Here is a 17,057-nt window from a genome sequence, read left to right on the forward strand (position 1 = left end):
TTTTTTTTTTTTTTACCAATGGATTCGTTCATTCAACAGATGCTTACCGAGCACCTACTCTGTGTCAAGCACTATGTTGAGAGCTGGACATCCTAACACCCTGCAACAGTTATAACGGGATGATCATGGTGTGCTAATGGAGGCTGTAAAGGCTGCAACAGAAACTTATGGATAGGAGCCTCAGTGTCAGCCAGGGATTAGGGAAGGTTTCGTAGGGAAGACGATCCAATTGAGCTGAGACTCGAAGATTGAGGAGGAATGTTTCAGGGTTCTGAGGGCTACTCCAGAAGACATAACAATGCATGGAAGGGTTTAAACAATGCTATATCAACATGAATTTGGGGTGAACTTGTTCACTACTCTTGAGGCTTAAGAACAAGTAAATTGGGGAACAGTAACCTGGGAAGAGGGTGGAATATGAAGGGTTTTGTCCAACATCCAAAAGAGTTTTGATTCTGTCCTACAGTGTTTCTCAAAGTGGGATTCACAAGGTCCCCATGAAAATTTTCATGTTTTTGTTGCAATGATAATTTTATTAGTAATAAAATGGGAGGAAGAGTGATAAAAACATATTCCAATCATCTGGATAGCTACTTGCCTCACAATTTCAGCGCCCCTATTTATATTTACTATTAAGTTGGCATAAGCCAACAGAGATGTACCAGTTAGAGACCAAAGGAAAAGCTGTTTGAACAAAGTTCACCCTAGCTGAAATTGAGTAAAGTGGTAGAAGAACTGGGTCACCACATGGCACATGGTAGTAAGTATGACAAAATAACTCAAAATAATACATGCTGTCATGCTCTGAAACAGTCATACTGAGAAGGACAACTGAGTTTCATAAAACAGTGTTATTTGTCTTATTAAATCAAAGGTGTTTATTTGAATGATATTGGCTTTGCAGCTTTTTCATAACACATTTTTTTCCTTTTAGTTTTATAGTTCTAGAAATATAAGGCACAAGGAGTTTATATCTAGTTTCATGTTTTTTAAATCCTATTTAAGAAACATTTAAGATTTAAGTAAACACTGGAATCTGCAGGGTTTTTCTTTTTCTCCAAAATGGGCCTATCCATTACCCAAGTATGAAAGAGGACCACAGACAACGGTGAGCCACTGAAAAACTTTCAGCATTGGTGTGAACTAATTCCTGTGTTAGGAGACCACCTGTGCAGTCACATAGAGGAAGAACAGTGATGGGGTCAGAAAGGAGATAGAAAGACTTCTAAGGAGATAACTGCCTGAGTCCCGTTATTAAAAGCTTCCATTTGCTTAATCCCAGAGACCTGCTCAGGGCACAGGCCCCAGTACTGTGGAATTAAATGCTGACAGGGCAAGCAATGCTATAACAGTGTTTCAGGGTATGCCTTATCTAGCTGGAAAATTCCCCAAACTTCTACATGATTCATTTCATGGAGGGCTCTGTGATGATGCCAGAACTAAATTAAGACCAAATCCCAGGTTTTAATAGAGAGCCAAAAAAGCACACAAGAGAAGTTGCTATCTACCTGGTAACAAAAAATAACCAGGACCCTACATCTAGTGCTGTAGTCCAGCTGGAGCTGAAATCTTTCTCTTTACCAAGCCATGTGTCACTGGGGCTGCACCTATCCAGGGAAGGTGACTTTTTCTAATTTACACAAAGGCTGGGTGAACTTGCCAAGCCATGACCCATGGAGAAAGCTGCATTCTCTGGAGGGAACACCTTTTTCTAATTGCATGAAGGTAACTTATAGGCTAGCTATGACTTAATCCTGCTTTTCTCAGATTATGTGTCATCATTATCACTCCCCAAACCAGAACTTACAGTTCTGAAAATCTGGGGAAGTATATGATTTTCTCATAAAAAGGCATAGTACCAGCACACTCAACAACATAAATAAATGCTTTCTGCTTACCTCAGGAGCCATCCAGAATGGGGTGCCAACAGATGTGTTTCTCCATAAACGTGTACTGGTGAGTTGAGCTGAGACACCTATAAGAAAAAGGTACCGTAATTCAGCAGTGAACAGAGGGTGATGTTAGACCAGAGGCCGGCAAACTTCTTCCATAAACTCAGATAGTCAATAGGCTCCAAGAGCCATATGGTTTCTATCATAACTACTCAATTCTGCCACAGGAGAGCAAAAAGTAGCCATGGACAACACAGAAACAAATGAGTGTGGCTGTGTTTCCATAAAAATTTATTTATGGATACATATAATTTTCACATGTCATAAAATATTCTTTTGATTTTTTCCCCCCAATCATTGAAAAATGTAGAAACCACTCTTCTTTCACAGGTCGTATAACGAGAGGCACGTCAGATTCAGCTGACATACTATAGTTTGCCAATCACTGTGTGGGAGCATTTACCACTCTATCTAAATCACTAGAATATTATTGGTCCTAATGAACATTCCTACTAGTATTGCTACAAAATTGGAATCTAAAGAAAATATCAAGGGGCACCTGGGTGGCACAGTTGGCTAAGCATCTGACTTGGTTTTGGCTCAGGCCATGATCTCAGGGTCGTGGGATGGAGCCTGGAGTCTGGCTCCAAGCTCAGTGCAGAGTCTGCTTGAGATTCTCTCTCCCTCTCCCTCTGCCCCTCCCACTTACACATGCTCTCTCTCTCAAATAAATAAACAAATCTTAAAAAAAAGAAAGAAAGAAAGAAAATATCAAGAATATCAAGAACTAAACCCAAAATATCTTCCTATTATATTTCCAAAATATTTCAGGTGATTTCTTTCTTAAAATGGTACTTCATTTTATGGAAGAAGAAAATCAGCATGTATTACCTATAATACATGTGACATGCATTATAGCATCGGTGTAGACATGAAAAGTTTTTAGTCCCTTATCTTAACTAGAAGCCTGAAAACCTGGCAAGAAAACTATGTTTGTCAAATGGAAAAAGAAGTTGACTAATAATATTATTATCTAGGGCTCTGTGTTGAGGACCTGAATTTTAATGTAATTCCAATGTATTTTATCTATCTTAGTCTTCAGACAGCTCTCTTCTTTATACAACAAGTGAATAAAGAAGAAGTAAAGATGCACTGGATGAGAAGTCAGAAGACTTGTTTTCCATCCCAATTAAGCCTTTTCCTAATTGTATGACCTAAAGCAGACCCCCTCACTCTGACCCTCAGTTTTCTTATCCTCAAATTGGGGATAATGATACCTGCCACACCTAACACAAAGGGTTCTTTTTAAAGATCAAATAAGAATGCAAATTGAAATAACTTAAAAATTATAAAATATTTTACAAATATATGGTATTATTTTACACCAAGCAGAAATCTAAGGCAGCCCTTAATTAGAATGACAAGCATTGCTACTAACGCTGTTGAGGATGAGAACTTAGAAACCTGAATGAGGCACAGATTTGCCAAGGACCCATGGGTTGTTTTGGGTGATGGTTGCTGGACGCTTGCATTCTCTTTATTAGAAATCCAAAGAGGGCTCTCTAAACTCTATTGGCCATGGATAATTTGTTATTTTGCCAAATTCTCTACTATAATTTTGGTTAAAAAAAAACCACTTTACTTTTCTGTTTTAATTTCGAGCAATTTCTTATGGACGTTTGTTTAGGAACCTTCTACTGGCAAGATAAGGAGACTCACTTCAAATCACAAAGCTGGTGAGTAGATAAATCAGCATTAATCCCCATCCTCATCCTTCTAGGCTCTTTCCCTCATAATACATTGACTGCCCTTGGGATCATGTGTAAACTACATCTCTGACGTTATCCACAGCACGTTCGTAGGGTTACACCATTCCTTATACAGAAGAAGGAGCATAAGACTTGAACAAAGTACCCCTCCGCTACTTTTCTTTGTTTGCTTTTGTAGTAAATAAACCAGTACACCTAAAGTAATTTCATTATTTTTGAGTAATTTCTTCTGAGCAAATCATTCACTAATACATTTTAACACTGCTTTCTTAACAATAAAACAATGAATATTCAAAATCATCAATCTTTTCTCCTACTATGTTGACATTTATAAAGAACATTTTAAAAAGTGCTTCTGTAAATGTTTTCTCATTATTTTTAACAATCATCCTGAAGTACTAACTGTTGTTGAACACATTTAGAAGATAAAAGCATTCAATAAACTTTAAAAGGAATACCAAATGGTTTGTTGGTTTGTGACTATCAATACGTGAGTGTTGCAAGGAGATATTTAATAGGTCTCTGGCCCTAGGTGATATTGCTCTGCATTTCCTCTCACACTTCCATTTCCTGTTAATGTTTCCAGTTCAACCAGCCTCACATGTAGCAGCAATAATCACAATTTAAAGGGATGTTAGCTGCCAGACCCAAAGGACTATTCTACCTTCTGCTCACTGGGAATAAGTGTGCCTAAGGCTAGAGAAAGTCATTTGAAAGACCAAACTGCTTTCCCTTTTCATATGCAAAAGAAGAAATGACAAAATGTAAATTATAGACAACAGCCCTGAGACTAGAAATTCTTCCCAGAAAACCAAGTTTTTCCATCAAATTCTTCTTTTGAAATACTTTTATTTCCTATCTTTAATAAAATTGCTTCTAAAGCTGAAAATAGATTAACAAACAGCATCTCCTAGGGTGATCCATCTGGTAAAACCCCCACTCTCCAGTCTGTGTTTGACTGGAAAAGTCCCTCAGCCTATGGGATAGCAGAGAGGCCCCAGTCTTCTGAGACTGCAATAAATTGTTGCCTTGGGCTAAACTGCACACATCAAGAAAACAAATGACAAGCAGTTATTACCAAAGTCAACGAGCTTAACTCCTCCTTCTGTTGTCAGAAGAATGTTATTCCCCTTGACATCACGGTGGATGATTTGGTTATTGTGCAAATGCTGAAGGCCCTGCATGGTGTCCCACCACCACCAAACAATAGGAAAAGAGAAAGGGAAAATTTGAATGGTTATTTTAAAACAATTACCCCACCTTTAAAAATCCAATCAACATCCACATTTGGCTACACCTCCCTGCTGTTATACACCTTGCATATTACGGATCCATTTCCACTTGTTACTATGCAATGGTGATCCAACCAATTACAAATTGCCCCCTCTGATGTCATCCCCAGCCAGATGGACGTTCTTACCAAGAGGGCCCCATATAAGATGTATGAGATCATTGCTTCATCCAACCGCTGGCCGCACCTGAGTAGACCTTTGACAAGCTCGGTGACTGAGCCCCCATTACACAACTGCAAGAGGAGGTGCAAGGAGAGAGGTACAGCAGGAGAACACATACAAAAGAAAAAGAAAAAGAAGAAGACGTTAAGAAGAAAAGCTGATTATTGACCTGATGTAGTAAATTTATAGATCACAAAACTCCAGGTCAGAATAATTAAACTTCAAATTTTACATTATACAGTCAAACCTAGGCTGTGTATGTATTTATTCAAGGTGATGATTTATAAGTGAAAGTACATGTCCAAAAAGTAGATTGTCAAGTGAAATATAAAAGCACAAATTATTTAGACATTTGTAAGGGAAAGCATATGAGTAATCATGGTGACTTATTGGATATTTTTCATTTTATATGAACATTGTCTATTTAAACACAAACACACACACACACACACACACACACACACACACGCACGCATTTTAAGGGTAAGAGAAGACCAGAAGAGGCAAAGATGAATGCCGTTGACACTTGGGAGGAAATAAATTTCATTTCAAACATTCCTGTTTCCAGGGCTAGCACTGCAGGCATCAGAAGCCCAACCAGCAGCTCTTTCTAGAGTTGCCATTGAATGTCAAATTTATGGGATGGAGTTGCCTCATTTGTGCATTTAACCTTCTCATATTCAACCTTGGGCATTCAGCAACTTTATGCCCTTCTTTTTTTCTATAATAAAAACACTGTAAAAGTATATCTTACATATTTGCTCTTTTTTATATACTATACATCACTGAGATTTAAGAGCACATGAACCAGGCATACTACACTTTTGTGGAAATTTAAGGGTTTCCAAGGATAATTTTTACTAACTGTAGAAGTCAATATGCCGGTTTGGGCTTGCTACATGCGGTCTTAAATCAAAGGTTCTTAATTGGTTGGAGCAGGACATGTAAATACCCTGAAACTGTAGGCAGCATGTTGTATATGCATTTTGCATGTTTTCTGCTGAGAAAATTCAGAGCTTTCTTCAGATTCTCAGAGACATCTTTTCTCTTATAAGGTTAAGACCCCACTTTAGACTAGGTTTCCCCTGGCACTTTACCTGCAATTTGGGAAAGAGTTAACTAGTGAACAGTGGGGGGCCCCTGGGTTGTGGCTGCTTGAATCAACTGGCTTTTCATAAACAAGGAAATATGAGGGAACAGAGATTATCACCTTTCCTAAAAGAAGACAACTCTTTATCAGGATAATACATTAGGATCTATTTTACTCTAATTATGAATATCTGCAATGTTTTATCAAAGGGTGAGCAGATGTTTTTATTTGATGTGTATATCATTCCGTTACTTAAATGGCAGATACCTTGCACACACATTAACAATCAAAATAATCTGGAACTGAATCAGCCCATTTTTTACCATTTAAATGGCTCAAAAGTAATAATATGTGATTAAAAATCTAATACAGAATTAGCAATCTTTAAAACTATGATAAAATTACTATGAGGAATGATTTAGGAGGGACCCTAAAAGCAGAGAAATGCACTGAAGGCTATGATGGTCCCATCAGTTTGCAATTGAAGTGTCCTTGGAATTTATTCTCTACCAATGTCAGGTATAACTTGTAATTCAACACGGATGACTCTGATGGCCCTAATGCTGAGAACCAGGGTAATGTCTTCCAAAGGATTCCGCATTCTTTTGATTATGACTATTTTTGCATGACCCTGAAAGGGCAAATAACATTCAGTATTCATAATATCCTCTTGGGCAATGAATGCATTTTCAGTGCCATGACTTGTATTTCTACAGACAAAAATAATTTCCAGAACTCCCCAAACTAGATTCTATATTTCAAGGAACAAATACTGGAGAACTGACGAGAGTCAAATGATGATCATGACATGACAGAAGGGAAGTTCTCAAGAAAAAGAAAAGCCCTTCTAGAGCTGGTGGTATAGAGGCTGGAGAGCTTGAGAGAACAAGATTGGAGTGACAGTGCTCCCTCTTGAGGGGTTCTAAATAATATCACAATTATCACAGAAATTTCAATTTCTTATGACCATCTTTTCATTTGTAAATCTAAGAGAAGACCTTCTCATAGGAGCCTCATGTCAACAAAGGGGTGTCCATGTTGAACAGAAATGGCAGTAGGGCAGGGTGAGGCTGACCAAGGCTGGGATTTTAACAGTTCCCTACAGCTCATTCATGACTTACAGAAGATTCAGAACTTTATGCTCCATTTGGGGACAGGGATAAGACTAGAGTTTGAATGACAAGGATAAGAGAGTGAGGACCTCATGATAAGAAGGACCTCATGATAAGAAGGACCAAAGCCAGACAGTACAGTGACTTAGGGGTCACCACACAATTCAAGGCCCCTGTCCTCATTGCTATAGCTTTACATGAGCATCTGTTGTACCTAGATCCAGATGTTACCCAGGATGAAGGGAAGAGGAAGAGGAAAGAAGAGGTTCTAAAAATACTGAATCTCTACCCCTATGATTGAGCTTGACCTGGACCGCGATAACAGGATATAAATAGAATTTGCCCCTTTCCAAAGATATCACTCAGTTGAACTAAGTTTAACAGAATGAATTAAGGTCAGTTGTCTCCTCTAGGCAGGCTGGGGGCTCAAGAACAAAGTTGAGTTCAGTTAATGAAAAGAAAGCTACCTCTTTGTTCTCAATAGTTTGTGACTGTCCAGTTTATGACCCATTACTCACTGATGAAAACAATACAGTCCCTGACCTCAAAAAGCTCACCACCAGTAACAGACACATAAGTAATTAGGGCACGGCATAAAGAAGTAGGGGTATGCCTAAGGGAGTGTGGTGGCACCAAAGAGGGAATGGTGGCCTCTGCTGAGACAGGGTGAAGAGGAGACAGTCTGTGAAATCTTCTTAGAGGATGCAATATTTACAATGAATTTAAAGGACAAATGAGTTTATGGCAGATGGACAAGAAGGGGAAGGGCATCTATGAATTCTAAATAATCAGCTACTGTTGGAACAAAGAGTGCCAGAATCCTAGGGCAGGGAGATGGGGAAGGAAGGCAGGGAACAGGAAATGACAAGTGTGCCCTGCTAATGAGTACAGGCTTTATTACTACACACATATCTATTATAACACCATAATATATCATTAGACAGGAATGGTAAGCAATCAGCAGGTTTTAGGCAAAAGGTCTCTATTCAGATTTATAGTCTAGAAAGACCGGGATAGCAGACTGGAGAGTGGAAAGAACAGGAAGACAACAGAACCTGGACATCTGCTAGGAGGTGTTAAAGCAATCAAGAGAAGGAGGGTCAAATAGTCAAGAGTCATGAGGATGAAGATTCAGAGACAGACATAGGAGGCTTTTATGAGATAGAATCTGCTATCATTTCTGACCAACTGAATGTAGATAGTGAAGGAGAGAGAAAGCCTAGGGATCTTGTTAGACTAAGGGAAATATCAATAAAGTTCTTTGATCCTCTAAAGCCAAAGTGATGAGGGAGCAGAAGGCAGGCTGAGGGCAAAGCACAAGCTAACACCCCCACCCCCATGGTATATATGTGCCATTCCTCAGGTACTCCTGGCTGCCCTAGAACAAAGGAAAGGGAAAAACAAATGGTTAACTGATAGAGATCACAGTCATGCAGGACATGAGTCTCCATCAGTTTACAACTGTCTTGATGATTTACAAGGAGAAAAGCAATCTCCAGAAACCTACAGACTCAATTTCCGGGAGCCCTAACATCACCCTCTCCTCCATAGGATAGAAGATCTTATATAATCAGTCATACCTCACAGCCCCAGTGCAGCTCTTTCTGCCCACGGGTCCTGTCCCCATGCTTTAATAAAACCACCATTATGCACCAAAGATGTCTCAAGAATTCTTTCTTGGTCACTGGCTCTGAACCCTACCACTTCAAACCACGTCAAAAGCAGTAATAGGAATGCAAGGCACTATAACACCTCATCAGAACGTCTCCTGAGCCTGGCTCCTGTCCCCGAGAGGCACATGCTTTGTTGAACTGCAAGGGCACTATTAAAATTCCACCAAGAGAAAATTTAAATTAAATGCTGGGTGATGACCCAAGCTAACTCAACCCTGGAATTTTCCCTCCGAAACGTCATTTTAGTCTCTCCTGCCCTACTTTAACTGTGGCCACTTTTGCAACACAAGCCTATTCAGCGATATTTTATACAAGTAGCCAACTTATAAACTTTCTTCATAGCCCTAGAACCTATGAAGAGATTAAGAGCAGCCATTTCCCTAGCAGGATCAAAACAGAGCTGCAGATTTAAAAACAACAAAGGATCCTACTTGGTAGGTGCTTTTTGTTCACTAAATGTCAGAGTTTAAGAGCTGTGTGACTTCCTGTGATTCACAAAAACATATAATTAAACTGCTCACACCACCTTTAGAGGAAGCTGTCCTGTGAAATTGAAAAGCCCCCCAGTATAGTTTTAAAGGGCAGCCTGTAGGTGTCACAGAAAAAGGACTTTGGGTACTTGGTACGAAAAGGAAAGCAGGGACACACTGACAATTGTCCTACCAGTGTAAATGTTCAGTGAAATGAAATGAACATTTTAAAAGCATGACAAGGAATTACACTTAAATGCAACAAATAATCCCCTTAGAGTTGTAAGAAGGCAGCCAAGTCTCCTGCCCCTCCCCTGAAGGTTGGCGCACGCAGTCCTTCATTCCCACCCACTCTGCCAGCCAGCAGATTCAAAAACAGAGGTGTGTCTCCATCCCTGCTTTCTTCCCTATGCCCTCAGCATTCAGGAAATGTGGCAGCTGGATGCATTTAGAATTTAATGAGCATTTTGCTCCAAACCAAGAAAAATAGAAAAATCATTTATGTACCACATCTATTTTCTAAAACACCTTTGAATATTGATTCAATCACAGTATGTGCATTTGCTAAGATGGCCATAATTTCAAGCAATAAAATGTTCCTTGCTCAACAAGCCATCAACTTACCTCCACGTTATTAAAGAATGGCCCATGCAGTACAATCACCAGACCTTTATTCTAGTCAAAGCTCCAACTTTCAAGTAGATTCTATACTGGCATGTTGATTTGACCTAGTCAGATTGCAGAATTAAGAGGAATTTCTTTTCGGTGTCTTTTTGTTCAGTGGATTTTATCTTTCAAGGGTGTTAGGTTCTATAGGGGGCATGAGGCAAAAGTCAAGAATCATCAAAATTACTCAATAAGATGCCTTAGTGAGTAAGGAAAGGCTTAAGGTATAGGCAGGGAGAGACAGGAGGCCCCTGACTCCCCTGACTCGGCTCATACAAGGGGCTACATGACCAGGCTCACAGAAATCCCAAATGTGGAGAAATCCTGAGGGGTACAAAACCAAAGATAAGGGAACAAACCAGACCACCTGGAGCTGAATGTTAGGGAATATTTATTTTGGCAGCTACATTGTAATCACAGAAAATGACCAGACCTCAAAGAAGAAGTAAGCCAATAGTCCTTACTCAAACCAAGACAGCACAAGAATCTCAAGACCGGGGCGCCTGGGTGGCACAGAGGTTAAGCGTCTGCCTTCGGCTCAGGGAGTGATCCCGGCGTTATGGGATCAAGCCCCACATCAGGCTCCTCCGCTATGAGCCTGCTTCTCCCTCTCCCACTCCCCCTGCTTGTGTTCCCTCTCTCGCTGGCTGTCTCTATCTCTGTCGAATAAATAAATAAAATCTTTAAAAAAAAAAAAAAAGAATCTCAAGACCATAAGCTTCCTAGTCCTCAATAAAAAACTGCCACTAAGCCCACAGTGGCAACTCATTCGGGACCTCTCTCACTCTAAAGAGCTTTTTCTTTCTGTTTCTGCTCTTACCTTCACTTAATAAACTTTCACTTTGGGGTGCCTGGGTGGCTCAGTTGGTTAAGCATCTGCCTTTGGCTCAAGTATGATCTTGGGTCCTGGGATTGAGCCCTGAGTCAGACTCCCTGCAGTCAGGCTCCCTACTCAGCAGGAAGTCTGCTTCTTCTTCTCCCTCTGCACAACCCCCTCCTGCTCTGTCTCATGCTCATTTACTCTCTCTCTCTCTCAAATTAAAAATAAATAAGCAAATTCACTTCACTTCACCCCTTTGTGTCCACAAGATTCATTCTTCGACTCCCTGAGACAAGAACCCTGCAACCCTGTGACATTAGGAGGCATTATGTTGGATGCTGTCCATCTCTCAGTAAGGCCAGAACAACATATTTTTCCTCTACACTGTCGGGGCAGATTGTGTTTATTTTGCTGATAGCAGGTGAAGTCAATGGCCTGCGCTAGAAGAATGAAAACTGCACCGCTTGCAACCCTAGAGTTCCAATGAGAGTAGGGAGGTAGGTGGGCCCTGAGACTCCCACCTCCCACCTTATCTCTCTCCAGGGCACGTGCTTATTGAGGAGGGTGGTGGGTGGGCAGAGTCACTTCCATTCCTCAGCTTCCCTCTCTCTTGCTTTTGCTGAACACAGACAACACATGTACATAGGATGAAACACTACTGCATTTCAAAATTCCTCCCTTCTTCTCCACTCCCAAAGGTTCTACACCTTCCTCCTACTCCAGTGACTCTCCTTCTAGAACCCTGCTAGAGGCTGCCATTCAAAGCACTGTTTGCTAACCACCTCTGGCCAACCAAAACGTACTTGTCCTATGTTCCAAACCATCAGAGCCCTGCTATGACCCTGATTTGTTAACGCAATAAACTTGATTTATGCCACAATAACAGCCAGTGAAAATGGTTTAAAGTATAACACTTGCAATGATAATCAGGCCTATACCGGACTTTCTAGGGCCTTAAAAAAAAGCAAAAACTGGACAAAGGTGTCTCCCCTCACTTCAATGCCGCTTAGTTACTGAACTTATACACAGATCTCTTATAGAAAAAAACAGATTTTTTTAAAAAACTAATTATTTTATTGGTTTTATAAATATTTTACTTTACAGCCTCATTAATGTGCTGCAAACTCCAAATCATTTAAGATGAACATGTGATTCATGCTGAAATTAATAGTTTCTATCTGCTGAACATTTTATGCTAAAAGGAAAAAAGAGAAAATGTAGTTTATGCCTTAGCACACAGTAGGTATTTTTTCTGAGTATTTTGCTTTTCTTAAAGGTCTAAATCCTTATATTTCATTTAGGTGAGAGATAATAGGACTTACAGATTTTTAAAATTTAATATTTAGATTAAAACTTATTCACAAATTTTCTAAAACATTATTATGTGTGTTTTCTCTCCACATCTTTTTAATATAGTGGGTATCTGTCATGAAAGAGAGCTTTGGTTTACTTTCTGCTAAGAATTAGTAATGAATTTCAGAAATGACATTTTTATTTGCTTTTGTTTTCAGAGTTGTGGTGATTTAAGGGGTTATTAATAAAATTTTTCTACCCTTTTGTTCTACAGAATAGCTTCTCACTGGTCCTTTCATCTCATTCAGCAAGGAAAGAGCAAAAGTAACATAAATTTAATCTCAATATACATAACGAGATGAACAATATTAAACAGACCATAAATTTATCATGTAAGTCTCCTAAAGCATGCCTAAAAAAATTGCAGATAAAGCAAAATGGCCAGGGTACTGTGTAGATCATCATGGTCTTCCTGCAGTGTGTGCAGGGGTGTAGGGGTATAGGGGTGTATGTGTGTATGTGTGTGTGTCCAGGAACTGCTTTGATCACAGCCAGAGAGGCCGAGTCTGTATTCCCAGGACCCAGCAGGCAGTGCCACAGGCAGCAGCAACACATGATGGGAGAAAAGTTCTGAAGTGTGGCTCTCCACCCAGTTCTGCCATGTAACTCCTTATGTGATCACAGAAATGTTACTCCTTCCCTGGGCCTCTGTTCCTCAACTGAATACCAGGCGACTGATCTGAAGAAAAACCAAGGTTCCAGCCAGTTTTAGAAGCCCAGGAGTCCCTTTTTCTATAAGCACATCGTAGGCACTGGACACACCTAACCACCCAGCAGCCTGGCAAAGATGGCCCATTCTGGGACCAAAAAAAAGACTAAGGATATCTGGTTCCCCAAACTACCAGCTTTGGCATGGGCCAAAACAACCTGCAAAAGGCATAAAGTTCAGCATATTGTATTGCTGACATATGAATAATTCAGTATCTCAGGTCAGCCTCATTATCCGCCTGTGGTCACACTGAAAAAGCAAGGGACAGTCTGCAGGGGAGCATCTGCATGAGGCTTATTAGTTCATAGTTCTGGGTGCCTTCTCATCTTTCAAGGCCATGCCTGGCCCTTTCCGGCTGCCTTGCCTATGCCTGAGAGGCTGATGTTCCATCACTCCTCATCAGGAAGAGCATTTATTCTCCAGCTGGCCACAGGTATGAGCAGCGCACTGGCCTGCCTGGTCACATCAAAGGAAGGCCACTTTTCAGGCCTCGGAAAATTCCTGGAAATCCTTGTTCTCCATGTTTGAATAGAGAGCCTTTATCAGTCGGGGTAAAAATGAACTGAAACTAAGATTTCTTGGTCATTGTACTTCCATTATGAAATTGCAAGGAGGTTTAAAACATGGAGATCTTAAATAGCTGAAGAGGAATATAATCAGAGACCCTAGAAACAATACTTTTCATGTTCCAAGAAAAGCGGCATTTTAAAAATTAATGTTATTCTAGAGCTCATCGGGAGGATAAAATATATATTCTCAGGGATGGGGTAGGGAATAATAAAATCCAAAAGAAGCTACTACGAGAATATGTTCTATGACAACCAGCCAACCAAACAGACAAAGATGATCTCTGAAAACCAAAACTCCTTACATATTTATACTCTGAGGAAGGCAATTGATTGGACAGAAATGTTCAAACTGGTTTCCCTGCAGATGACCCTGTTCGAATATAACAAATGAATTCCCCATACACAGTTGCCATGGCAGCCAGTATATATTGTTCCATGCCCAGGCCCTCTCAGAGCCAGGCAAAAGATTGGGACGAGAAGCTAGAAGATGTATTGAGGCCTGACCTCTTGTTTAGTGCTTCTCCCTTAAGCTTTCACATGTGTGCATGTGCTCCTGGACAGCATATGTGAAGTCAGGCACAGAGGCATCTCCGTTCAGAGGAGCAGAATCCAGAACAAATCAGGGTGGGCCTAGTGAGCATGAAGCAACAGACCTGTCTTAATATACTAATTTCATATATTGCCATCAATACGTCTTGCCATTTCCAGTCTCATGGGGAATGGAGCTGTAGGGAACCGACTCTTTCCCGGATACACACATTTATTACCATTAACAAAGAAGAAAAAGGCAGGATTACAGTGGATACAGTGGTGCTCTTCTCAGATTCCCTCTTTAGAGCACATGCTGCCAAGAATATTGCCTGCTCCCTGCTCCCAGCTCCTGGCAGTACCACTCGCTAGGAATTACCCCCAGCTACGGGCAACTGCTTCCCCATAGGTCACACCCCTTCCCCAAGGTAGCACACAGCTGTGATGGGCTGATGCAGGGATTCAACTCAGGACAGCTCTGCAAGAGCACTCCAGCTCTCCATCTCCCAGAGAATGGGCAGCACCTCTGTTGCAACCACATTACCGTTCCATGTCTCCCTTGCCCAGTCCTGCCTTCCTCACTTCCTCCCAGCACTAGCTCCTGTAAGATCTCTCCAATAAACCTGCCACACGTTATGCTCAGAGTCTGTTTGAAGGGAACCCAATCTAAGATGAAGATTAATGAACATGCATGGGCTAATCCAAACTTGCCAAGCCAAATAAACCTTGGGTTAGCAATTTTTGAAAATGAGTTACAATCAAATGGAACATGTTTTCTATGAAACGTTCCCAGTTTAAGGAAGAAAATAACTTTTCCAACTGCATTCCTATATTCACTCTGTATGAGAAGATTATTAAACTTTTGAAGCAGAGAAACATGAACACTTTCAGCACACAACCTACCTCTGAGAACTGCAGAGGAGAAAGTCACATCTGGTAAGGTCCTTCGAAACACATGAGGGACCAACTCCTCACATGTGTATCTTACACTATTTAGGCAACAATGCATCTGCTTGTCCCTGGTGCTCTGTTTAAATGGATGGTTACCCAATGGGAGCCTCTTACCTCCAGGACCAGCCACAGCTGTCCTCCCACACAGTGATCTGCTTTGTAAAACATCCCATAAAACTTTACAACGTTGGGATGATTTGGAAGAAACTGCAAAATGTTGTACTCTGCTTCAATCTCTTCATCCATATCCTACACAGGGTAAAAAAACGCATGCCGGGTTAAGTCTAACATCTGAGGAAGGGTACAGGTAGAATATCACTTAATAAAGCATATTTATTCTATATTTTTAATGTCATCATTACCGTATCTTGAAAATACCTAACAATGGATATTCACATCCCAAATAAAACCTTCTAATTATTACATCAATAAAATATCTTTATTATATCTTTTCTTCTTTAATAACACTATTATAAATATCTATTTTTATTTTTAAATGTCTGAATTTTCAAAGCAGTTAAGGAGAAGTAGCTTGAAGGGACCCAACGCAGCTTAGGACACCTTATTACCTCACGGTGCAAGACAGCTTCCAGCTTTACAAGCTAGGTGTTCAGTGCTCTGAAAGAAGATGAATGAATACCACAAGTCTAGATCACTTTGTAACTTACAAAGAGACTATACTCTGTATAAGAGAGTGAAATACATTACTCTTGCCAAGAATATAACTACTGAAGAACTCAGAGGGTCAAAACCAAAACAACAGTAAAATGGACAAGAAACAGAAATTCAAGGAATTTTTTAACTCCAAATGGAGTCCCTTCATTCAGATGAGCTGACAAATCATGACTCATTTTGAAATTTCATGCCAGGTTTCATGAAGATCACTCCGAGAACCAGGAAAGAAGTTGAAAGCTTAATGTGCATGAATTATATTGTGGTTGCAATTTACTACCATTACTTACACTGATTGGATCCAAAATTTTTACTGCAGCCAGGCTCCCATCTCTCTTGTTAGTTACTTTGTAGACCTTGCCATAGGTGCCTTTACCTATGGTCTCTATAATTTCCCAGGTATCAGTGGGATCTGGAAGTGATTCAAGTCCAAGCATCATGGGGTTGTAATGAAACAATCCATACAGATGTTTCCTGATGGGGAGAAAAGTTTGTTATGTGCAACAGATCACAGGATTGGGGGCAGTGGGCTTTCAAAACAAGAATATTCTTTAAAAAAAAAAAAGATTGTATTTATTTTTTTGAGAAAGAGAGCTTGAGGGAGCATGAGCAGGGGGAGTGGCAGACAAGAGAGAGAGAGAGAGAGAGAGAGAAGCAGACTCCCCGCTGAGCAGGGAGCCCAGTGCAGGGCTGGATCCAGGACCCTGAGATCATGACCTGAGCCGAAGTCAGAAGTTTAACCTGCTGAGCCACCCAAGTGCTCCTCAGAACAAGAATATTCTTATCTCTTAATTAGCAACGTTACGGTACTTTTTTTTTTTTATGTTCCCCTTTTAAGTAGATTTTTTTTAAAAAAAGGTATTTGACATTACAGATAAATGGCTAGTATCTAATATCTATAAAGAACTTCTCAGACTCAACACCCAAAAAACAAATAATCCAGTCAATAAATGGGCAGAAGACATGAACGGACATTTCTCCAAAGAAGACATACAAATGGCCAACAGACACATGAAAAAATGTTCAACATCACTTGGTATCAGGGAAATACAAATCAAAACCACACTGAGATAGCACCTTACACCAGTCAGAATGGCTAAAATTAACAAGACAAGCAACAAGAAGTGTTAGTGAGAATGTGGAGAAAGGGGAACCCTCTTACACTGTTGGTGGGAATGCAAGCTGGTGCAGCCACTCTAGAAAACAGCATGGACGTTCCTCAAGACGTTAAAACTAGAGCTACCCTATGACCCAGCAATTGCACTACTGGGTATTTACCCCAAATATACAGGCATAGTGAAAAGAAGGGACACATGCACCCCAATGTTT

The 17,057-nt window shown here is 40.3% G+C and overlaps 1 protein-coding gene across 1 annotated transcript in view; it reads right to left on the reverse strand.

Annotated features, from left to right (window-relative positions):
- Nucleotides 1–16,198, reverse strand: part of MYO3B (myosin IIIB) — a gene marked incomplete at its 5' end in the record, with an annotated part of 368,039 nt that extends 351,841 nt beyond the window's left edge. The window contains 5 exon segments of the mRNA XM_008687102.2: nucleotides 1,899–1,975; nucleotides 4,740–4,839; nucleotides 5,082–5,186; nucleotides 15,171–15,305; nucleotides 16,019–16,198. Coding sequence (XP_008685324.2) covers nucleotides 1,899–1,975; nucleotides 4,740–4,839; nucleotides 5,082–5,186; nucleotides 15,171–15,305; nucleotides 16,019–16,198 — 597 coding nt within the window.
- Between the last annotated feature and the right edge of the window lie 859 nt (nucleotides 16,199–17,057).

The sequence above is a fragment of the Ursus maritimus genome, unplaced genomic scaffold (genome assembly GCF_017311325.1).
Source record: "Ursus maritimus isolate PB19 unplaced genomic scaffold, ASM1731132v1 scaffold_1, whole genome shotgun sequence".
NCBI classification, from domain to species: domain Eukaryota; kingdom Metazoa; phylum Chordata; class Mammalia; order Carnivora; family Ursidae; genus Ursus; species Ursus maritimus.